This window comes from Neurospora tetrasperma (assembly GCF_000213175.1).
Source record: "Neurospora tetrasperma FGSC 2508 unplaced genomic scaffold NEUTE1scaffold_4, whole genome shotgun sequence".
NCBI classification, from domain to species: Eukaryota; Fungi; Ascomycota; class Sordariomycetes; order Sordariales; family Sordariaceae; genus Neurospora; species Neurospora tetrasperma.
The window spans coordinates 73,099-95,203 of record NW_009799102.1 but is presented as its reverse complement, the minus strand read 5'-3'; the positions used below and the strand labels follow the sequence as shown (position 1 = coordinate 95,203).

The 22,105-nt window shown below is 53.6% G+C and overlaps 9 protein-coding genes across 9 annotated transcripts; 5 read left to right on the top strand and 4 right to left on the bottom strand.

The window, feature by feature from the left end:
• Positions 1-2: 2 nt before the first annotated feature.
• NEUTE1DRAFT_64329 (uncharacterized protein) lies at positions 3-2,204 on the bottom strand (the record flags this gene model as incomplete). Its single annotated transcript, XM_009853395.1, has 2 exons — positions 3-1,448; positions 2,055-2,204. Coding segments are annotated over 2 exons (1,596 nt in total), but the record flags the coding sequence as incomplete, so codon positions are not given.
• A 584-nt stretch (positions 2,205-2,788) lies between these two features.
• NEUTE1DRAFT_130139 (uncharacterized protein) lies at positions 2,789-5,408 on the bottom strand (the record flags this gene model as incomplete). The annotated part of the gene is made up of 5 exons (XM_009853394.1): positions 2,789-3,150; positions 3,238-3,911; positions 3,965-4,338; positions 4,389-4,598; positions 4,653-5,408. The coding sequence occupies 5 exons, from the start codon at positions 5,406-5,408 to the stop codon at positions 2,936-2,938; spliced, it is 2,229 nt and encodes a 742-aa protein (XP_009851696.1).
• Positions 5,409-6,401: 993 nt separating this feature from the next.
• NEUTE1DRAFT_122689 (uncharacterized protein) lies at positions 6,402-9,747 on the top strand (the record flags this gene model as incomplete). The annotated part of the gene is made up of 2 exons (XM_009853393.1): positions 6,402-9,056; positions 9,149-9,747. The coding sequence occupies 2 exons, from the start codon at positions 6,449-6,451 to the stop codon at positions 9,745-9,747; spliced, it is 3,207 nt and encodes a 1,068-aa protein (XP_009851695.1).
• A 43-nt stretch (positions 9,748-9,790) lies between these two features.
• Positions 9,791-11,076, bottom strand: NEUTE1DRAFT_146838 (uncharacterized protein; the record flags this gene model as incomplete). The annotated part of the gene is made up of 2 exons (XM_009853392.1): positions 9,791-10,730; positions 10,881-11,076. 2 exons carry the CDS (start codon positions 10,940-10,942, stop codon positions 9,983-9,985), a joined length of 810 nt encoding a protein of 269 aa, XP_009851694.1.
• Positions 11,077-12,036: 960 nt separating this feature from the next.
• NEUTE1DRAFT_146837 (uncharacterized protein) lies at positions 12,037-13,178 on the top strand (the record flags this gene model as incomplete). The annotated part of the gene is made up of 1 exon (XM_009853391.1): positions 12,037-13,178. The coding sequence occupies one exon, from the start codon at positions 12,037-12,039 to the stop codon at positions 12,871-12,873; it is 837 nt and encodes a 278-aa protein (XP_009851693.1).
• A 112-nt stretch (positions 13,179-13,290) lies between these two features.
• On the bottom strand, positions 13,291-14,815 carry NEUTE1DRAFT_117193 (uncharacterized protein; the record flags this gene model as incomplete). Its single annotated transcript, XM_009853390.1, has 4 exons — positions 13,291-13,965; positions 14,040-14,223; positions 14,492-14,537; positions 14,603-14,815. 4 exons carry the CDS (start codon positions 14,694-14,696, stop codon positions 13,648-13,650), a joined length of 642 nt encoding a protein of 213 aa, XP_009851692.1.
• Positions 14,816-15,091: 276 nt separating this feature from the next.
• On the top strand, positions 15,092-16,200 carry NEUTE1DRAFT_95095 (uncharacterized protein; the record flags this gene model as incomplete). Its single annotated transcript, XM_009853389.1, has 3 exons — positions 15,092-15,240; positions 15,395-15,604; positions 15,699-16,200. The coding sequence occupies 3 exons, from the start codon at positions 15,183-15,185 to the stop codon at positions 15,722-15,724; spliced, it is 294 nt and encodes a 97-aa protein (XP_009851691.1).
• Positions 16,201-18,846: 2,646 nt separating this feature from the next.
• NEUTE1DRAFT_130134 (ADP, ATP carrier protein) lies at positions 18,847-20,824 on the top strand (the record flags this gene model as incomplete). The annotated part of the gene is made up of 3 exons (XM_009853388.1): positions 18,847-19,023; positions 19,356-19,454; positions 19,648-20,824. 3 exons carry the CDS (start codon positions 18,991-18,993, stop codon positions 20,455-20,457), a joined length of 942 nt encoding a protein of 313 aa, XP_009851690.1.
• Positions 20,825-21,138: 314 nt separating this feature from the next.
• On the top strand, positions 21,139-21,858 carry NEUTE1DRAFT_82987 (uncharacterized protein; the record flags this gene model as incomplete). The annotated part of the gene is made up of 2 exons (XM_009853387.1): positions 21,139-21,202; positions 21,263-21,858. The coding sequence occupies 2 exons, from the start codon at positions 21,139-21,141 to the stop codon at positions 21,856-21,858; spliced, it is 660 nt and encodes a 219-aa protein (XP_009851689.1).
• Between the last annotated feature and the right edge of the window lie 247 nt (positions 21,859-22,105).

Sequence of the window (22,105 nt, the reverse complement as noted above, 5' to 3'; positions counted from 1 at the left end):
CCTCCTCCAACCTCGACCTGAACACGTCTCCCTCCAATCCCATACCCCATCCCCATCCCCATCCCCATCCCCATCTCCATCCCCATCCCCATTTGCCCCCCACCACCAGACGGTGCACTCATCTCAGCCAACACATCCCTCACAAGACAAATATCCTCCCACTCATCATCCGTCCAGTTTTTTTCGTTTCGTCCCCTTTCGATTCCCCAACCCCGCACGTTGCCTAAAATGTCGGAGAGGACGGCATCCACTTGACTTTGCTTTTCGTGAAGGAGATGTTGATCGGATTCGTGCGAGTGGGTGAGTGCCCATTGTTCGAGACGGAGTTCGAACATCCTGCGGAGGAGTTTGGTTGTGCGGCGGATATCGGCTGCGCTTGGGGATTGTTGCTGAGGTTGGGCTGGATGGAGGGGGTTGAGAGGCTGGAGGGGGGATGGATGGGGGTGGGATGGATGGGAGGAGGTGCGGTTCGCGAAGGAGTGTAGGTTGTGTAGAGGGTTGGAGGTGGAGGTGGAGGTGGATGTGGAGTGGGAAGAGCGTGAGTGAGGGGGAGGAGGGGGGGAACCGCGCTCGGAAACGGGGTAGGGGGGTTGGACGGATGGCATGAGTTTGTGGAGGACGTTGTGTTGTGGGGGATATTGTTGGCTTGTGGTTCTGTGTCTTGACGACGATAGGGGGTTACGGTGTTTGGCTTGGTCATGCTGCTGCTGCTGCTGCTGCTGAGCTTGGGGGTCCTGATGAACAGGTTGGCCGGGGTAGCGAGGGGAGTTTGGTTGTTGGGTTTGACTTCCTCCGGGTTGATAGCCCGGAGATAGGCAGTGCGGGTGCTGGGATTGGGACAGATGGTGGGGAGATGCGGGGCCGGGCGAAGTGGCGGCGGAGGACATGGTGGACATGGTTGTTACGCTGCTTCTCCCGAGACTGCTGTTGCTGCTTGTGCTGCCAAAGTTGCTCAGACTTAGGCGGGAACCGAGGCTGGCGCTGCGGCGGTCGCGATTGCTGCTGCCGTTTTGGGAATGGACAGCATCTTGAGGAGAAAGATTGCCGCTGCTTCGATCATGATGCTGGTAATAGGCGTTCGGATCATGAGGATACTGAGGGTTCGGACCGGGTCTTGCCTGTGCAGGGAGGGACTTCCTGTGCTGGTGTCCATGTCCCTGATGCGATGGTGAATGATGGGTGTAGCCATTCCCGTAATCATTTGCTGGCAACTCAGAAATGGAACTCAATCCAGGTGTCTGGCCATAGTTATTGGAGGCAAAGGCGGAGGAGCCATTGGGGGTGTAGGACTGGTAGCCTCCGTTGGTGGAGTAAATGCCGTTGGCGTTGAGATCGTTGTCGTTGAAGTTGTCGGGGGTGATGGGCTGAGGTTGAAGGTTGGCGGAGGAGGACTTGGGCTTGAGTCCGAAGACTTTGCGGAGTTTTTCGGTGCCTCCCATGACTGTGTTCTAGAGATAGGTACTGTTGTTTGGATTATGGATTTGGTTGGCGAGGAAAATGGGAGTGTCGTGGTGGCTTCTTGAATGTTTTCTGATGGTGGAGAAGCGTAAATGATGTGGGATGTCTTCCACGGGTGTATTTGGCACAATCCTTTGTGCCTCTGGGAGCTTGGGATAGCAAACTGAACTCAGAGCGAGGCGTAGAGGTAACTGTTGAGATTGGTTCTAGTTCGGATGATCAGTTCAAGATTTGCAGAAGGAAGAGAGTTCAGAACGCATATCAGAAATCCAGCTTACACACCAGGGTCAGGTCCAGAAGTCCACAGGATTCCTATATCCCAAAGCTAAAGAGATGGAGGATGAGAAAAAACCAAGTTTTCTGAGATTAACACACATCAAAAGGTTGGAGGCTTGTCATAATCAACGCGTCCAACATGAACTTGACCGTCACTCTTCATGGCGGCAGAACACAACAATAAAGCATCACAGCCAGCGCTTCCCACTTCCCTTCTCGTTAACCATAAAGCAGCCACCAACATAGCCCCAGGCACTCACATTCCATTTTTGGCTCCAGTCCACCCGACTTGGCTTTTCGCCCACGGCATATGTACTGACCTTGGCACAGCACTCCTGGCCCTGGGCGCTTTTGCAGAACACCACCACCATCAGGATCATGACCACTACCTCATCCTGTAAGCTGTCGGCTTTACCCCGTATCCGTCCTGGCTCGGCGCACATCCGGGTGAGTTGGCAATGCACATACATTTCATGAAGAAAGCCTCGCCTGGTTCGCATTGCATTGTACGAGTGTCCAGTCAAGTTCCGGCATGGATCGTATATGTGCTATGAATAAAGCGGTGGTGTGCAGCTTCTGGTCAAAGTCTCTTGATGTATTGGCTTTTATAGACGCACTGTGCTAGCCCGGCTGTGGCCTGGGAGCGAACGAATGAAGAGGATGTGATGAGTGTGGCTTGCATTCGTTAGCTCGTAGAGTCTCATTGGGTTTTCTGGGTACCTCTAGACTCTGATATTGAACAGTAGTGTATTGGAATCGCAGTTGATTCGAATGAGGGGAAGGGAAATGTGATTGTGGTGGAAGATGGGGAGGGAAGGGGTGGAAGGGCTGAGGTCTTGGCTATCAACCTGGCGTCTCGCAGAGCATCCCGAAAAGGGAATGGGTGTGCAAGTGGTGTTATTGGCAGGTAACTTGTAGTTATAATGTTTCCGATGCTTACCTATGAATGGAAGTACCTATCGATGGCAGGATGAACAGCAGGGTTGAAATGCGAACAGGAAGCTTCCTTACAGAACGGGTACCATTCTCCAGTGCGGATTTCCGAGCAATGTCTGTTGATGCAGTGGTATCATTGGAAAAATTCAGACTGAAGTGCTCAGATGAACGTAGAAGGTATCCCTTGCCAATATCACAACCTGGTTTTCCATCGTAAACTCCAGCTCCGTCTGACTTCCGTTCTCATCATCAACATTGTGCTTCATCACGCGGAGATATCAGATTCCCCTAACAGCACCTCCGCGCTCGCCAACACCTTCCCGCCACTCGTGATCTTAACCTCACACTTCTCCGTAACGTGAATCTCCACCTTGACCCAGAACTTATAAAACTTTCCAGCCTCCTTATTTGTAAACTCGCTTCTATTCGTGTCTGGGATTTTGGTCAAGTTGCACTTGAGCGTGACCACTGTGTCTCGGCCTATCTCACTGTCAGTTATGGTTCTACAAGAAGGGAGATAACAGAGCGAAGCAGAAATAATGGATGAAAAGAAATGTAAGAACAAACCTTTGTTTACAGCAGCAAATCTCGTTGGTGGCTCATCAGCACTCGACGCAACAAATACCACCTCTCTAAAGACCTCCGGCGGCGGCGGTGGAGGCATGATGTTACCACCGCCCCGTTTGTCAAATCGCTGCGACACCGACCCCGGATTCTGTGCTGGAGCTCTCCCAGTCCCATTTTGAGCAGGAAAGTGAGTAGCCCGCATACTCCAATGGCAATCATACGTCGATACCATGGGCTTCCCAGGGAACAGGGCGTCCCCTTTGTTGATGAACCACCGAATCTGATCCGTCGCCCACTTGACTCCTTCCACATCCACATCGACTTCTGACGGCCGATGGCAATTGTAAGGGGCGTACTGTGTGCGGACTTTGATGCCGTAGTGCCTCGGGCAAGGACGGATAATTGGGGGCAGCGAGGTGTGAACCCCAAGGGATTTGATGATAGCGCCTCGCGTGACGGCGGACCAGCAGTCATCGCCGCGGTCGACCTGAATACTGCTGGTCATACCCCAGGCTTTGACGCGCTCGTAGAGGTAGGGGGAGCGGCCGAAGCCCCCGGAAAGAAAAATCTTGCGGATTTTGAGCTTTTGGATGACTTGAATGTGAGTGGCTGCTTGACTGATGAGAACGAGAGTTTTGTCGACGGAGTGTTTGAACATGGTTTTCAGGTCATCACTGATGTTGTCAGTATGAACTCCCTCAGGCTGTTAAGAACTGGTCGCACTTACACAGTGATCTTGATCGCACCATTCATGATTCCCCGCTCTTCATCATCTGTTGTACCGATTCCTCGGGGCAACTGAATGGGAAACCCGAGCTTCTGATCCTTGCCATCGAACTGATGCTTGATTCCCTCAAATCTCCCATGTAGCATGCGCAGCTTTGGTTTGATGATGGAGTGTCCTCCCGTCGCTTGGTCTTGTGCATCAGTTTCAATCAGCCTCTCCCAGTCTTCCGGGCCCAGCTTTTGTTCGATGAATTGCTCAAAAGCTCGATCAATACATGTAGCTCCACAGTTGTCGCCTATCGGGTAGCCGATTTGTTCAAGCTTGAACTGCTTCTGGTCGAGATCGAGGCTTACAACTTTATAGGAGGCCAAGTCCTGGTTTTGTAAGATTGCGAAGATGTGAGAGGATGAGAAGGAGGACGTACAACAGTGCCACCACCGGCATCGACGACGATGAAGCAGTCATTCTTGCGAAAGTTTACACGATCCTCGCGCAGTGCTTCTCGTAGGGTATAGTGGGCGCAGGCTTCGGGTTCGGAAACGAAGGAAAAGTTGCGGATTTTGGGGAAGAGATCGGCCTTGAAGGCGGCGCGGACGGCGCGATATGTTGAGTTCAGGGCTTTGTCGGACCATTTCTGTTGGCGTCAGTCTTGAGGCTTGCAAAGGTGATTATTCCTTGCTTGACTTACAGCAGGATGTGTAATGACCATGTCGATGGGGATATTGTCAGCAACCCTTCTTCCAACTTGGGTGCAAATCTCCTCCAGAGTCTGCTCGGCAATATTGTCGAGATAATCCTTGACAATATCCTCCGGCTCCTTGGCCAGGTGCCGTGGAATATCATTTCTGATGACAGCATCTTCGCTCAAGTCAAGCAACCGCATACCCCAGAGCGTCTCAGCCAATGTTCTTAGCTCAGAACTTCGACTCCGTGTCTCTTCCAGCTCCAGCTTGGTCCATTTGAGTACTCTGGAGTTGTCATCGATGTCGTACCCCCATTGCCGGCACCCCTTGGGCGAAGGGGAGTACGAAATCTCCGAAGGGACTTTCTCCGATTCATGTGTTGGCCATCCTTGGAGCACCCGTATGTCATCGGCAAGAGCATCAAGGTTCTGGTCCTTTTGCCTCGAAGCGACAGAGAGGTAGGCAATCCCGCTAAAGGTTGTTCCGTAGTCGAGGGCAACGACCATGCGCGTCTCTGGTGTGGAAATGTTTGCCGAGGAGAAATTGGGAAAGCGGGGGGGACTATCGGTTCTTGATGGCGTTGCGGCCTCGTTCAGGAGGGCGTCTTGGGGATCATCGTAGGCATCCCATTCATCAACGTCGTCCTCGCTTCTTCTTGTTGATATGGGCGAGACCTCTCTCTTTGGAGTACCTGGAAAAGCTGGGGAGACGGAGATAGAAATGGGCGGGGGAGGGGGAGGGCGAGTTGGGAGAGAGGCCATGTTGGCTTGTGATTTGATTCCTTCGGCACCGGTATGCGCGGTAGTAGGCACACTTTGGTTTCCTTGGGGTCCATGTAATTTGACCAAATGTGCAACTCGTCAAAGAGTGTGCAGCACAGTTATGACCTCTTCAAGCGTTCAATTCCTTGACAGTGAACCCAAGAAAACTTCCCAGCCCAATCTTACCCCGATATCACCATCTCAATGGCAGCCTTTCCTACCATGCACCAGCTTCAGCCACCCATCGTGGCTGCGCGTACCAAAACCATCGCCTCTCCCAGTCGCGACGCCGCCGCACCCTTCTCGTCCTCGTCGCTCCCAGCAACCCAGCGTGACCCATCCAGTCCAGATACCATCGTTCGAGCCCCCCTCACCATACATGCCGAATTGACTGCTATAAAAGCACCGACCCACAAGGCTGAGGTGTCATTTCCATGTGGTTGCACAAGCGCTGCGTCAAATTGGGATCGCAGGTTGGCGAGGGCTGGTCGAGAATGCCCAGGTGGCGTCGACTAGTGATTTTTTGCAGGATCCCAAACCGCCAAAGATCACAGGTCAGTCCATGTTGCGGGCACCAGAAAGTACCGCGAGGTCTTCAGCTCTTGCTTGGCACTGTGCTTCTCCGAATGGATTGACTGGGCGGTCGGGGACGATGAGGTGCACATGTGGTGTGTTTGGTGGTGGTTGTGGTGACATGGCAAGCTTTCAGCTGCGGGGTCCGAATATTTGGAGAAAGAGTGACTGACTGAGGACAAGACAACACAGGACAGAATGAGCCACCTACACTCCGAAAGAGACACTGGAGCTGGATGGGACTGCGGAGATGGCAACCAAAGTCTTCAATCACATTGCCAGAGACTGTGTGCTGTGTTGTTGCGTCTCCAACTGTTTACACGGCGAAAGAAGGACGGGACCAAAAAGAAGCCTACGCACTCGTGAGATGTCAACGTTCCAGAAAGTTAACCCCAACACTGTCAAGCTTCACATATTCCAGTGATCCCATACACTCCCTTAGACACTCTATAGCTACCTTATGAACCATGAGTTTCACTCTACCTCGATTCAAGCTGGGAAAGAGCGCCAAAAAGAAGACAGACCGTGACGGCAACGGATCTGGATCTCATGACGGGAAACATCATTCTATCGACGTGCTCCTGCGCCACGACCTTAAACAACTGAGCAAACTCAGGGCCGAGCAACTAGAAGGGTATTCCAAAGAAGACCTTGAATCCCTCCCACTGGACCGACGTCAAGTCCTACCTGCCGAAGTCCTCTCCACACTAAGCCCCCGAGCTCTAAATCAACTACCAGGCAAAACCATCGCCAAACTGTCTACTGCTGCACAGATTACACTTTCTCCATGGGCTCTGGCTAGAATACCCATAAGTAGCCTGGCTACGATCGATTCAGAGGTCCTCTTTTGCGCCTTGCCCGTCCTTGGTTCAGATGATCTTCGTGTACTGAAGAAAGCCATCCACCGAATCGGCCACGACAAGCTGAGGCAACTTCCACCTGATGTGATCAGAAGACTGCCGTTTGAGCTGCCGTCTGAGCCACTGCAACTTCCACTTCAATGGCGGGAGTCTTCCATGATCTCGCCCGAGAAGTCATTACCGCCTGATCCGCCCCAGACCTCGACACATAGCCTTGAAGTGCCATCTGAATACCTCTATTCAGATGCCCGCCATGACCAACCAAGCTATGAGCAGCCAAGTGTGGTGCCCCCAAATGCTCACTACAACCCTGCCAATGTCGACACATCAATCTTCTCTTCTTCAGCCGACCGGTCATACACAAGTCCGCCATCTCCAGCTCATACAGTTCCCGGGCGGAGCAGCCCAAATACTGTCAGGTCATCTGCCACTGTGCAAGCAACGGCATACCCTCCAAGAGCCTCGGATCACAGGCTATCGTATGCACCGAGAAGGAACAGTAGTGTTTCCAGGGGGTCACATATTCGGGCACGTTCATCCAGCCGCGGTCCTAGACCGGATCGAAATCAGGAGTACCAGGCCTATACACCAGGTTCGGTGAAATTCGCCGAGCTTGGCCCCATCGAGTTCGCAGACCTCTCTAGAGATGTCTCTGAGCTGGGACCCTCAACACCACCGCCAAGATCGAGCTCTCGCCTCGATAGTCTTTCCGTTTCAGAGCATATCAAGCGAGCAGAGAGTTGGAATGACAAACCTCAAGAGTTCCCGCGAACAGAGGCTCCAAAGGAATCTCGAGAGATCATTCCCAAAGAAGATTCCAGATCCATGTCTCCAACCTCGACCTCAACCTCATCAAGCCCAGACGTAGCCTCTTTTGCCAAACGCAAGCTTCGGGCTGCTCAGGGAAACATATCATCGAGTGCAAACGATGACGCCGACCCAAATTACAAACATCAAGTAATCCAGGATCATACAATCAGCGAGCTCAAAGCGGAAAACAAAAGGCTTAATGACCACCTTATCGATGTCAAAGCCGACCACAAAGCGCTCCTGAATCGTCTGACCAATTACCTGGACGACAAAGGCCATAGTAAAAGGCACACAGGCGATCCCATCGGCGTGGTAATTGCTTACTGCGAGGAGCTCTGCAAAGAGCGTAAAAAGATTGCCAAAGAAAACAAGGACTGGGAAGATACTCATCTGCGTGAAAAGATGCATCGCCAGGAGGTGGAGGATCTAGTCGACGAGAAGTCTCGGCAGTTGCGGGCTGCTGAAGATGACCTCCTTGGTCTGCAAAGCAAAGTCAAGGAGTTCAGCCGGCGAGCCACCGAGCTTGAAGCCCGAGAAAGCTCCCTCCGCAACGACCTCAGCCGTCTCGAGCGCGAAAAGAAGGAGCTCCATAAGCGCTGCGAGAACCAAAAGGAACTTTCCGATGCTGCTATCAAGAGGATCCAGCGGGAGAGCGACCAGACGGCAGCGGATCATGTTTCCCAACTGCGCGCCCAAAAAGAAGGATACGCCAAGAAGATGCAAGACCAACGGATGTACTACGAGGGCCAAGTCAAGTCCCTTCACCAACAACTCGCCGACCAGTCCCAATCCCACGAGACGCAGCTAGCCCAGGCGACCAAAGACTTGCAAGACACCATCACCAACCTCCGCTCGCAGCACACCGAGGAACTCAACCGCATGGAAAGCGCCTTTAGCGAGCAAGTCGCTGGCCTCCAGACCGCCCATAGCCAGCAGATTGCTGCGCAGCAGAAAAAGCACGAGCAGGATATCCAGCGCTTGAACAAGAAACACGCGCGCAACGTCGTTGATCTTCGAGAAAGGGTGCAGAGCTTGGAGAACGACTTAGTCGGAAACAACGATGATTTCCGTCCTGCCACTGACGACAGTCTGAAGATCCAATATCGCCAGTTGAAGCTGTGTATCGATATGGTGACTGAGCCCATCAACTTGGGCATCACCGGGGTACCGCGGAACCTGGGAGAGCTGGATCCGACGAGGTTCTTGGAGAGGGAGGGCAAGAATCAATTGCGTTTCTTGCTGAGGAGTGTGGTCTGGCAGAAAATTGTCGAGGGTTTCTTTTCCGAGCCGTTTGGGTTTGGGGCGTTGGGGAAGGGACAAGGGAGGGAGGTGTTGAGGGGGGTGGTGGAGGGGTGGATGGGGTTGTGTGGTTATGATGACGGGCCTTTGTCGAATGGAAAGATGGGTAAGTCCAACACATTTCCGTCCTTAGTCATTTTCTTCGTGAAATGGTAATACTGAAACCAGCCGACACAGCATCCCGATCGACAACAACAGACACTGACCTCCTCACCCCTTTCTTCCATTCCCGCGAAGCCAACAAATGGCGCTCCGCCACCTTCCAGTCCATTCTCATGACCGTGGCCCCTCCTTCCTCCTCCATGTCCGGCAGCAAATCCAACTCCCGAAAAGGCCAACAAGCAGGAGCACCCAGCCCTAGGGGCACCCCTGGACCTCCAGAGCATCCCACTGCCACACCTTACTATACCAACATCAACCAAGTCCAATCGCAAATCGTTGCCCTTCTCTCTTCCATTTGCTCCGAACCCTTGTCATCCGAGGTCCAATCCAAGGTATCCGAGCTGGCCCGCCAAGCCGGAGAATTGGCCCTCCAATTCGGAGTCCAACGGGCGCAGCTGGGGTTGGAGGTGCCCAAGAGGGGAGAGCAAGTGAAGATTGGCACAGAGTCGGGGTGGGTGGATTGCGAAGACGGGGAATCTTTCGGCGGGAGAAGGGGGGTGGAGGTGGAGGTTGACTTGTGTGTGAGCCCGAAGATGTATAGAGTGGGGGATATGGACGGGAGGAACATGGGAGATAAGAAGGGGGCAAAGGTGAAGGCAATTGTTGCTGGTGAGGTTTATCCTAGGCGATCCTAGGGCTGGTGACGAGATGGGTGGGGTGAGCATAGAAAGGGGAAAGCAGAAGAGGAAATCCTCATACATTCAAGTTCGGTCGCGTTGATGTTGACCAGAAGGAAAAAACACAACGCAGAGTATAAAGCATAATGTTCTCATCCCAATCATCGTAACATCGTTGTGCCCCCCAAATCCCCCAAACACCAAAACACCAACCCTAACATCACAACCAAACCAAATACTCACCCCCACCTACCTACATCAACCCCCCACTCAACAACACACTCTGCCCCGTCATGTACCCCGTCTTCACCAGCATCTCCACCACATTCCCCACCTCGTCCGTCGTCCCGAGCCTTCCAACAGGAATATTCTTGACATCTCCCGGCGTTCCCTCCACGAACTTAGCATCCGGAATCATGCCCGTCTCCCCAATCATGGCGGGCGCAACATCATTAACCGTGATGCCTTGGCCGGCGTGCTTCCTAGCCAGGTTCTTCATCAAGCCTTGCAACCCCGCCTTGGAAGCAGCGTAATGACATCCGTTGATCCCACCGCCTTGGGCAGCAATGGAGGAGACGAAGATGATGCGGCCCCAGTTGTGCTGGATCATGTGCGGGAGGGAGAGCTTGCAGAGGAGGAAGGACGAGCGGAGGTTGATGTTGAGCATCTTGTCGAACTCGTCGAGGCTGATGTCCAAAATGCTGGGGATGCGTTTGCCATAACCGGCATTGCTGATGAGGATGTCGGGGCCGGACTGGCCGTGCAGGTCCTGGAGCTGGGTAAAGAGGAGTTGGATGTCGGCTGGCGAGGACAAGTCGCATTTGTGGGTAGAAAAGGGCAGCGGATTAGGGTTGGCGGTGGTACGATTGAGGGAAAGGGCTGGGTAGTGGGCGGTGTAGAGTTCTTGCTCCAAGGCCTGCAGCTTCTCGGGGGAAGAAGAATAGGTGAGGGCGAGGTGGGCGCCGAGAGACCACAGGCGGCGGGCTACGGCAGCGCCGATGCTAAACGAAAGGGGTGAGTCAACTGTGAGTGCTGTGAAGTAGGCAACAACACCACAACAGGCGAGACATTGACACTTGTCTGGAGTGGTGATGGCTTCCCATTTCGCCCGATGCCGAGAAAGATGGTTAGAGGAGCAAGGTGAGATTTACCCTCCGGATGCGCCTGTGATCAGGACGAGCTTGCCCTTGACTTCGTTGTCAACTTGGGCCATGGCGTGACTGCAGTGATGACCTCGCTCTGAGGACTTGGCAATCAAGATGAGGGGGAAATGAGCGTGGGACAGTCGAGGCAAGAGCGACAGAAGTGAATCCAGTGAGACGAACTTCTGAAGAGACGACAAAGATGAGAAGTAGAGGAGGAAGTACTTGGTCGTCGACTTGACAACGGGCCCCGCCTTCCTTTTATACACTTTCCGCTTGGAACATGTCCATGACTGAGTGGCTGCTGCCTGGACTTGCGTCACTGGTTAAACCACGTGCTCGCCATCAATCATGCTCACATTGAGCCACTTGGATGTAACAATGAGAGTGATCGCAGGTCATGTTGTTGGTGTGAGAAGAGGAAGAGGAGAGGAAGAGGTCGACTGCGGAGAAGCAGCCACCAATCAGCGAGGATAAGAATTGTCCAATCACATCCAAGGCCGGGATCAAATGCGGACAAGAGCCGGTAGGTATAGTCCCCGCTTCCGACCCCGCCCCGCCCGACTCCAACGGCCGTTCCGTGGGGGCCATATATAGATTTTGGCAGGTGTGAGTGAAACTGTTTCCACTGGATAGGTACCGGATCGGTGATCAACAGACGGCATTGGCAGGCTCGGAGCGGACCTCTTGACAAGACAGATTCCTCTTATTCTTCTTGGCGGGTTCTCATCTGCGCAACTTGTTTCACAAATCAGCTCAGAATCCCACAAACACCAACGAATATTGCATTTCTTCATTGCCCTTGCGGGTTTTTGGGTATTCCAAGGCTTGGCCAAAGAGTTTCTCACCAAACGGGAAACCACACTTTGGTTTGTCTACCATCAGATCAGTCAGATCAGTCATCCAACCACTGACACATTCCTGGCATTCACATTTCCAGTCAGGACTTGGCACCAGTCATTCACTCTGTAATAGAACTGTTAGGGAAATTGCCGTGAGCGCTGTGTCTGCCCGTTCTCTTACATAAGTCGAGTCTTCTCGGCAGCCCAAGGTTCCAACTTTCTTGACCAACATCAAAACCCAAGAGGTTTTCTCAATACCTCTCTCACGTCTAACTCAGAGAAAGCCATCCATACACCATCTGCAATCAACACCAACCACAAAAATGGGTACCCCCTTCATCGCCACCCTCGAGCCTCCTGGTCTCGCCCTTTCCCCCTGGAACGCCTCTCTCCCCCCTTCCCAGCAATCCTCCTCCACAACCAGCACCATCCCCAAGACCTTCCTCGACGCCATGACCATCCGCGAATCCGTCTTTATCAACGAGCAACAAATCCCCGCCGAAAACGAATTTGACGCCAACGATGCTCGCTCCGTCCACTTCGTCATCTACGCCTCCATCAACCAAGTTGTCCAGCAAGAGGAGCGGGATGCGAACAGTGGGAGAGTCATGAGACCAAGAAAGTCAGAGACGCGGTCGGTTCCCATTGGTACCGTCAGGATAGTCCCTTTTCCTCACGCCCCGCATCCTGTCAAGGGAGGGAAGTATTTGGCGGATGAGTTGGTGAACCTGGAGGAGCTGGACTCGGAGACCAAGAAGGCGTTGGAGGTGGTGCAGAGGGGCGGGAAAGATCGCAAGACGACTTTGCACGATGGAGAGGAAGTCTACATGAAACTGGGGCGACTGGCTGTCTTGAAAGAGTTTCGCGGTCGTGGCATCGCAGGCCAGCTGATCAGGCGCGCCTTGGACTGGATGAAAGAGCACCCCAGGTATTTCAGCCCGTCGGTCAAGGAGAGGGGGTTCGAAGCCCTGGGAATCGATCCGGAAAGGGACGCGAGGATGATGCCTAAGTGGCGAGGTCTGTTTTGCGTTCACGCCCAGGTCAGTGCCGTCGGTGCTTGGCAGAGGGCTGGCTTTGTGGTGGATGAAGAGATGGGGAGGTGGTGGGAGGAGGGGATTGAGCATGTTGGCATGTTTTGTCGGGTGGATGCGAGGGCGTAGGGGTATCTGCTGGAGTCGGGGCTGAGGACGGATGGACATTGGGGTATATTGAGCAAAGGTGTTGGGTGGTCGGTAGTGGTATTTGTGACAGTGTTTCCTTCTTATGAGCGGGTGTGTGTGACATTGATACCATAAAAAGGGTGATGGGAAGATGGGTCAAAAAGGGCTAGAGGAAGTCGAGAGTCGTTAATCCACTTGATGGCAGAAGTACAGCCCTCTTGAAACAAAGACATGAGGAACTATGAGCAGCTAGACTTCTGTAGCGGTGACGTTTAAAAGGAGCCTGGAGCGGCAGATGACTTACCTCATGTTGTTGGAGCCAGGGAGATTCAGCGAGAATGCTTCCTTGCTATTAGCGCTAGCGATATGTTGTATCATACAAAAAGAGGGTAGGGACGTCGAGTCTGAAAGCAAAAGGGGGTTAGAACTGGTGTTCGATCGTTCACTCACGGTCAAACGGACGTCATGCATGGAAAGAAAAGGGGAATCATAATTTCACCGAATCACCGGCGCCTCGTGGTATATGCACTTAAAATCTTGTCCGCAAATCCACGTTTTCCTCTCATTCAATGTCTGAGAGCCCTTATTGAGTGCCTGCCTGTTTTGACCTAAGTGCCGTAGAAGAACCGCATCCTCCCAGACCCAGTTCCCTTTTAACGCGCAACAAATGCAGCCGTAGTAGCAGCCGAGCAAAACATGCCGAATAGAATCCGTCCAACAACTCCAAGCACCCAACAAGTTTCCCCCATACACCTGCAGCCAGCCAGAACCGCTTTAACGGTTGGACTTGGCAACACGCTCGAGCTCATCCTTCTTCTTAATGGCGTACGAGTTGGAGGAGCCCTTGGCGGCGTTGATCAGCTCCTCAGCAAGGCACTCGGCAATGGACTTGACGTTGCGGAAAGAAGCCTCGCGAGCACCGGTGGTGAGGAGGGCGATGGCCTGGTTGACACGGCGAAGGGGAGAGACATCGACGGCCTGGCGACGGACGGTACCGGCGGAACCGATACGGGTGGAGTCTTCGCGGGGACCGCAGTTGACGATGGCATCGACGGCGATCTGGATGGGGTTCTGGTCGGTCATGAGGTGGATCTAGATATCGTGTGTAAGTGACTGTGTCTGGCTAATCGCGTATCGCAGGTTGTTGCGGGTTTCGGGAGTCTTACGATCTCAAAGGCGTGAGCGACAATGCGGACAGCCATGAGCTTCTTGCCGTTGTTGCGACCGTGCATCATGAGGGAGTTGGTGAGACGCTCAATGATGGGGCAGTTGGCCTTGCGGAAACGCTTGACGGCATAGCGACCAGCGGAGTGGGGGAGGTAGACGGGAGAACGGATCTGGATGTAGTCGCTGTGTAGATATTCGTCGTTAGCCCTCCGTTCGCGTGTGTGACTTGAATCATCTTTGCGACCAAGATGCATGTTGCCCAAGTCCCCCAAGTCCTCCAAGCGAATTGGCGATCAATCGTAACTCCTGATTTCCAACATTTTCCTAGCTCTTTATTTTCCTTCTCCTTCTCGCGTACATGTTCGTCGGATCGCGTTTTCGTAGCAATCTGAAAGGGCCGTGTTCTTGGTGGTTTTGATATGTATGCATCATCTAAACGGGTTGCGCTTACGTCAAAGAGATATCCCTGATCTCGACATCCTCGTAGCTCCAGCGGTCTGAAGTCGCAAAGTTAGCATGACGACGCCCATGTGCACTTTGCGAAGGACCGTAGAAAACATACTGAACAGCTTCACACTGCCAACCTCAGCGAGGACCTCCTTGGGGAGGACCTCGTACTGGGAAACGGCCGCGACGTCAACTTCTCCCTCAGACATTTTGATTGCTGTTCGGTGGCCGGACTGCAGGTAATTGGTGGTGAAGTTGGCCGTGAGTTCGGACAGGATAACGTCGAAAGGGTGGTCGTTCGGCGAGCGGAGAGTGACGGGTCGTCGTGGGAATTTTTTGGTGGCCCCGCCCCAGGTGGTCAAGCCCCAATCTGCCGCTACGAAGCCCCAAAAGACCCAGTTGTGCCCCCAGTTGTGCGGCCCGTGCACCGCCACGCTGGTTGCCGCAAAGGGGGAACAAAATGGTTAGGGCTCAGTTAACCTAAGCTTGGCCTGGCGCGCACCCGCAGTCACTGGCCTGAGTGTGTGCAGTGTGTGCGTGCGCAGAGACCAGCCCAGCGCCCGAGCCACACTTGCCTGCGCGCCGACCAGAAAAATCTCCCCGCCTTTTCGTTGCGCAGAGGAAAAGACCTTGAAGCCAGGACTGTCTCTCCCTCTCCCCTTCATCCACCAAACCACCAGAACTCATCATTCAAAATGGCTCCCGCCGCGTCTGGTGCTAAGAAGCAGAAGAAGAAGTGGTCCAAGGGCAAGGGTAAGGAGAATCTCTGTCCATTTTTCGGGGTCGTCATTTCCAGCAGATGATGATGGCTTCACGACTGTCGCCGTCATAGCCATCGTCGCTGCCGTGAAGGCGCTCCCCGACAACATCAAAACTTTGGGCCAAATTCACTGACACATACCCACAGTCAAGGACAAGGCCCAGCACGCCGTCATCCTTGACAAGTCCACTTCCGACAAGCTTTACAAGGACGTCCAGTCCTACCGCCTTGTCACCGTCGCCACCCTCGTCGACCGTCTCAAGATCAACGGCTCGCTTGCCCGCCGCTGCCTCAAGGACCTCGAGGAGAAGGGTCAGATCAAGCAGGTTGTTGGACACAGCAAGATGAAGATCTACAGTACGTCTCCCTCGCCCGGTCGAGCCGACCGGCGACACCGGATTTCGATCAGCCACACATTCGAGAACAATCGGCTAACATGCGATTTCTACAGCCCGTGCCATTGGCGCTGACGAGTAAACGTCCAAACACCTGGCGATTCTCTTGACATGACGGACCGGCAGACTTGAAAAGGTGGTTCGTCAGCGACAAGAAGGGGTTTGACTTTTTTGATCGGGCTACGTCTCTGGTGGGAATGGTCAATCTTTGCATGCACAATGCACACGGTGTAGCAATTTAGTGGGAGGGGAATCGGGAAGTGCTCCTCAGATTCTTTACACAATCACACTGGGATTTTGCATCGATCGGAAGATACGAACGGAACGACCAAGATCACGACAAACGAACGGGGCAGACTCGCCTCCTATCTGCCTGGGAAAGAGCTGTACCCGAGTTCGATGCTTACGTGCAAGCCGTGTGTGTGCGCGCCTAGTCCGATGGGAACAGCTTGTCACGAGCAGTTCTCTATGATACCCCAATCCATGGAGAAGGACAAGAAGGACTAGAGGCGGTAGAATAGGAAACTAATTCACTGCCTCAAAGCAACATCTGAGTTCACACGATATGCCAGTGACGTATGTGTATGATGTATGGACCTATCGATGTCTGGATGGGATTCTCCACGACACTAGTCCAGCCCTATGATGAACAGGTCCCATATCGTGTACACTATGACCGCGCCAGGCCGTTGAGGTATCCGGTCACGGTCATGGAAGTGGACAAAGCTAATTAAATTTCTTATCGAGTGCTTCTTATCTGCCAGACTCCGTCGAACCGACACACCTCGGTGAGAAGAAGCTGAGCCTCTGGACTACGCTTTACACAATGTCGGCTCCAGTCACCTATTACCCTGATACAAGGGGACAAGGTTCCCATATTCTAACACGGACAGTCTGAAGCTGCCGCTCACTCATTCTTATCTCTTCAAGTATAAATTGCCTCATCGCAAACACCATCTTTCCAGCCGGGACACAGTCGCTTACATACGACATGCACATATTAGTGAGCCTATCCGGATTTGCTCCTCCGGACAAACATTTGTGATGCTTGGAACCCAACCGTTTCCTCCTTTCCAGTCTCACCTATGCTCGTCATACCTCTGTATCAACTTACGATTTATGAAAACAGTTGAAGGCATCTCAGTTCCAGCTCCTCAAGGCAAACTGGTGCCTGGCGCATTGAGCGGGACATTTTACTGTCTGCTGTGGTCTCATACCTGGCGGGCATCAAACTTCAACAGAGGAATCAATGAGAGATAATTCTGCCTTTGAAAGCAATGACTCCGAACCTTGACATTTCACGCTAGCTTCGTTGCTTGGCATCCCGAATTTGCAAGAGCATCGCAGACGCGCATTTGCTTGTTCCGTTGGTAGATGGCTGGGGCTCCCACGCCAGATCGTGTGAGGTGCGACCGAGGAATACCATGACATCTTCCGCACAATCTGACAAGCTGAGCACGTTGACAGAAGGCATGAAGTTGAATCAATGGGTCCACTCGTTACAGCCAAGAAGGTTGGCGCCCTGACCATCGAATATTGATGGTAAAAGACGGCAGACGGGTTATGCGCAACGAAGCATACACTACTTGTCGTCCCAAATCCCGTATTGTCCATGTGCCTGCAATCGTCTCATCTGCAAAGCATGTCTCGCTGCTGGCTTGCTCATGAACTCTGGATACCTGAGAGCACGTGAAAGCTCGATACGGTTGAGGTTATCTCCAAGTCCGGTCCAGCGACCCGAACCTTGTCGTCTTGGCATGAACGGACCCCCTCCGGCCGGCACCCTGACGGCTTGTGGGATGCATTGGGCATTCGGAGCAAATGGCACAGATAGGCCTTGTTGCCGCCACCGTCTTCCTCTTTACTTTACCTTTCGTATTCAAGGGTTTTCGTCTACACATCGGACTCACCGTCCACCGTCAAGAGCGTGTCGCATGGGCCCTAGAAAGCTGTTGGAGCTTTGCCCATTCTCAGACTCTCATTGACCGAAGATGTTGCCCCGAATTGCCGCCCGTTGCCGTCGTCGTTTGCCACATGCCCTGCTAGCGACGCCATCCTGGGCGGCTCAGCGGTTACGGATGGTGAACAGGAGGGGGGGTGCACAATTGGTGCTTGACATGTTAAGGCCGGGGGCTGCAGCATGACGTTGCAATGCCACTGGACCTGGGACAACAGCCAAAAGGGAAGTTGAACTCGTGAGAGAGGTACAGATGATTTCCTTGTGATCCATCATAACGAGCCATGGGGAAGTTCTGGAATACTCCGACTCGGATATCCAGGAGACGAAACTTTCGGAAGTTAAGATGACCGAGTCGGTATGGACATTTTCCGTCCCTTTTGCATGACAGCCGAATCTCTGCCCGTGGGGCCGGGAGTTCTGGCTTCAAGTTCGTCGCAGACCGCGGCTCCAGCTGCCGCGTGCCAAGGAATCAATCTGACTCGGGTCTTGGCCAACGCAAAGCGTGAAGGGTGTTTGTTGGAGGGGGACGAGACTGGGGAGCGAGGGGGAAGCGAGGGTGGGGGACGGGGAGGGGGGGGTTCGAAGACAGAAGGCTCCCTTCGAAACATGGGAATCCCAAGGCAGTGGATGACAGCGAGTCCTCAAGATACCTACCTACAACTCCATCCATCCTCGTGTTTGAAGACAACGAGGAAGTACATAGCCGAGGGCACTCTGAAAATTTCGCGAGCACTGCAATGAACGGTGAGGACGAAGAGGCGGTCGGGTGCCGACTATATGTAAATAACCAGTTTCACGATGGCGGCTGGCGTCTGTTAGCTGCTGGACTTCGTGGCACCTCAAAACACACAAGTTACCTTACTGCCCGCTGAGGGATAAACTGATACGTGTAATTATAGCCAGCGAACAGATTGGGCGCTGATGCGTCCAATTGGGTGACGATGAAATGGTTCTTGTTACAAGAGTGACTGGAGCCTTTCGGGCTTTACCGGCCGGCAGTGCAGGGAACCTGACTGTCAGCGCGGCACAAGCAGGAGTGGCATGAGCTGTCACGGGCTGCTAGCAGCTGCAAGCTTGCCCGTTCTGGTAAAGATGCAAGAAGATGGCCCGTGCGCGGTGCTTGAGCAGCCCAGCCAGGGGCCCGGGAAGATTCGGTCGCGGTGGGCTAGTAGCGGCTGGCCCGCTGGCGCCCGCACAAAGTGAAAACTGGGCCTGCTTCCTTGTCTCCGCTGCGAAATTTTTCGTCGGCCCCCCCTTGGCAGCCCCAGACCCCCAGTCGGCTGCAGAATATATTCTCGCGAGTTCTTCCTCTTCCCCTCGTAGCAGAGCTTGGTCTTTTCTCTCCATCTCCACTCCTCTCTTTTTACAGCAAGGAAAGGAATATCACAATGGCGGAGCAACAGAAGGTCTTGGGCATGCCGGTATGTTTTGCCCCTCTCTCTCGCCCAGCACGTTGATGTCGTGGTCGTCGTTGTTGTTGTCGTCATTTCCCTGGTCGATCGGGCAGGCAGTCCAAGGGGATCGTCCATCGCGACCTCAGCCAGCCCTCGCAGGTTACGGCGCGATAGCAATCAACAACAATCATCGGGCCCTCCGATTTCATCAGTCGGTCGACAGTGATGTTCTTGATCTATCGCGGCTTGGTGACTGCGTTTGCATGTCGACTACCACCGGGAAATGCGGGGACACGACCTGACATCTTTGCTTGCTTATCGCGACATAACAACATGCTAACATCTCCCCTCTTCTACAGCCCTTCGTGGCGGACTTCTTGATGGGTGGTGTGTCTGCCGCCGTCTCGAAGACTGCTGCCGCTCCCATTGAGCGTATCAAGCTCCTCGTCCAGAACCAGGTACGTTCCAATAATTACCTCATTCTCCCATTACCGACAGGAGAAGGAAATCAACTTGGCCCCTGTGATCCGCGCATGTGGTAGCAGTCGCGGCAAGTTTATCTGGCTGTCACGTGCCATTCCTTCAACGTCGGCGATGGGAGAACGAGTATCTCTTCCACATGTTAGTCCAGGTATACTGACGACCCCCTAGGATGAGATGATCCGTGCCGGCCGTCTCGACCGCCGCTACGACGGTATCATCGACTGCTTCAAGCGCACCACCGCCGATGAGGGTGTCATGGCCTTGTGGCGTGGCAACACCGCCAACGTCATCCGTTACTTCCCTACCCAGGCCCTGAACTTCGCTTTCCGTGACAAGTTCAAGAAGATGTTCGGCTACAAGAAGGAGGTCGATGGCTACTGGAAGTGGATGGCTGGTAACCTTGCCTCCGGTGGTGCCGCTGGTGCCACTTCCCTCCTCTTCGTCTACTCCCTCGACTACGCCCGTACCCGTCTCGCCAACGATGCCAAGTCCGCCAAGAAGGGTGGTGAGCGTCAGTTCAACGGTCTCGTCGATGTCTACCGCAAGACCATCGCTTCCGATGGTATTGCCGGTCTCTACCGTGGTTTCGGTCCCTCCGTCGCTGGTATCGTCGTCTACCGTGGTCTCTACTTCGGTCTCTACGACTCCATCAAGCCCGTCCTCCTTGTCGGTGACCTCAAGAACAACTTCCTTGCCTCTTTCGCTCTCGGCTGGTGCGTCACCACCGCCGCTGGTATCGCCTCTTACCCTCTTGACACCATCCGTCGTCGCATGATGATGACCTCCGGTGAGGCCGTCAAGTACAAGTCTTCCTTCGATGCCGCTTCCCAGATCGTTGCCAAGGAGGGTGTCAAGTCTCTCTTCAAGGGTGCTGGTGCCAACATTCTCCGTGGTGTCGCCGGTGCTGGTGTCCTCTCCATCTACGACCAGCTCCAGGTCCTCCTCTTCGGCAAGGCCTTCAAGGGTGGTTCCGGTTAAATTTCCCAACCTCAATGTGCTAAACTATGAAGTTGAGGAGATGACCCTTTTTGGGGATGGAGATCAAACCGTTTCTCTTCGGGATCTATCTCTGACGGAGGGTTTCGAAAAGGTTCCGACGATGGACTCAAGCGTTGAGCCATTGTCCGGTTGAGGAGGAGGTTTCGCGGGCTACATACCGATTCCCCGCTGTAATACAAGATCCTTAGCTGTTTTCCCATGTGTATTCTCCTTTGCCTTTGGCAACATCATCTTTCCGCCGTTTCCTTTGCATGCGTCTCTTAGATCCCCTTTGACGATAGGTAGTTTGGCGAATTCATGGGTTTCCTTTCCGAACTTCGTTTATCAAGTCAGTGAAGTGATTGCGCACCGCCTTCGAATGCGTGAAATGCATACGAACATGTGAACATGTGAACATCGATGTAGATTTCGGTCTTGGGGTCTCCGACTCTGACGGGCCAGTTACGTAAATACGATTTGGGGTATCTTTGTCGCGTCGCGTCTCCAGGCGATTGGACTTCCAACCACCAAACATCATCCGAATGCACTCTCTTGACTTGCGATAGCTTTGCGCTCCCAGCTTTAGTTTCATCACTGCCCTCTTAACCATTTACGCCGGTTCCTATTATCAAATCTGGCGCCTTTAGAGCAGAATCGGAAATAAGCGACGGATCAGTTGCAATGCCTCCCAAATCTACCTCCACGGCCTCCAGCAGCCGGCGCGGCAAGCCTTCCATTTCCCGCAGTCGCATTTGGTTCAATTCCGCTTCCAACACCCATCCGAAAGCTAACATGACCTTTACAGCTCCCGCCGGCGCCAAACGTGGCTCTACCTCAGCAGACCCCTCCTCCTCGAAGCGACGCCGCGAAACAACGGACACAATCGAGCTCGCTTCCGTCCAAGACGACGAAGATCTGGACATGTTTCCTCACAGCGAAATCAACAATGACGTTACCATGCTCGGCTCAGATGAGGTAGAAGATGAAGAGCAACCGGAGACGGACACGAATGGGCTCCAGCGACGACGACAGATGCAGCGTAACAACCGAAATGACTCGGAAGACGCTGACGACTCAGACCGGTACCAGCCACAGCAGGAGTCAGATGCTGAAGAGCAACAAGAGGAAGCAGAGGAGGACTCGGACGAAGAGGAACGGCCCACGGTCCCCTCGGAGCTGTTGACGAGGTTATTGTACGAGTTCTTCGAGAGCGACAAGACCAAGATAACGAAGGATGCGAACGAAGCGGTGGCGCGCTATGTGGATATCTTTGTGAGGGAGGCGATCGCAAGGAGTGTGGTGGAGAGGGAGGGAGGGAATGGGACCACTTCGGGAGGGGGAGGCTTCTTGGAGGTGGAGGATTTGGAGAAGATTGCGCCTCAGTTGTTGTTGGATCTTTGATCGTGCCGTTGATGGGAGAGGTGAGGGAGGGTTTATGCCTCCTACTCCATGTGGGCACATGGCAAGCTCAGCTCGACCGACAGTATGACTATGGTATCGGCATCTGACGGAGCTCCATCTGCGCACTTATCAAGCTACGTCTGTCAGAAGGAGGTTGCGGAACGCTCATTGTGCCTGGCGTGGACCCTTTGCCGTACAACGCCGGTTCACGATACTAAACAATGGCACAAACAAGCCGAAGGTCAAG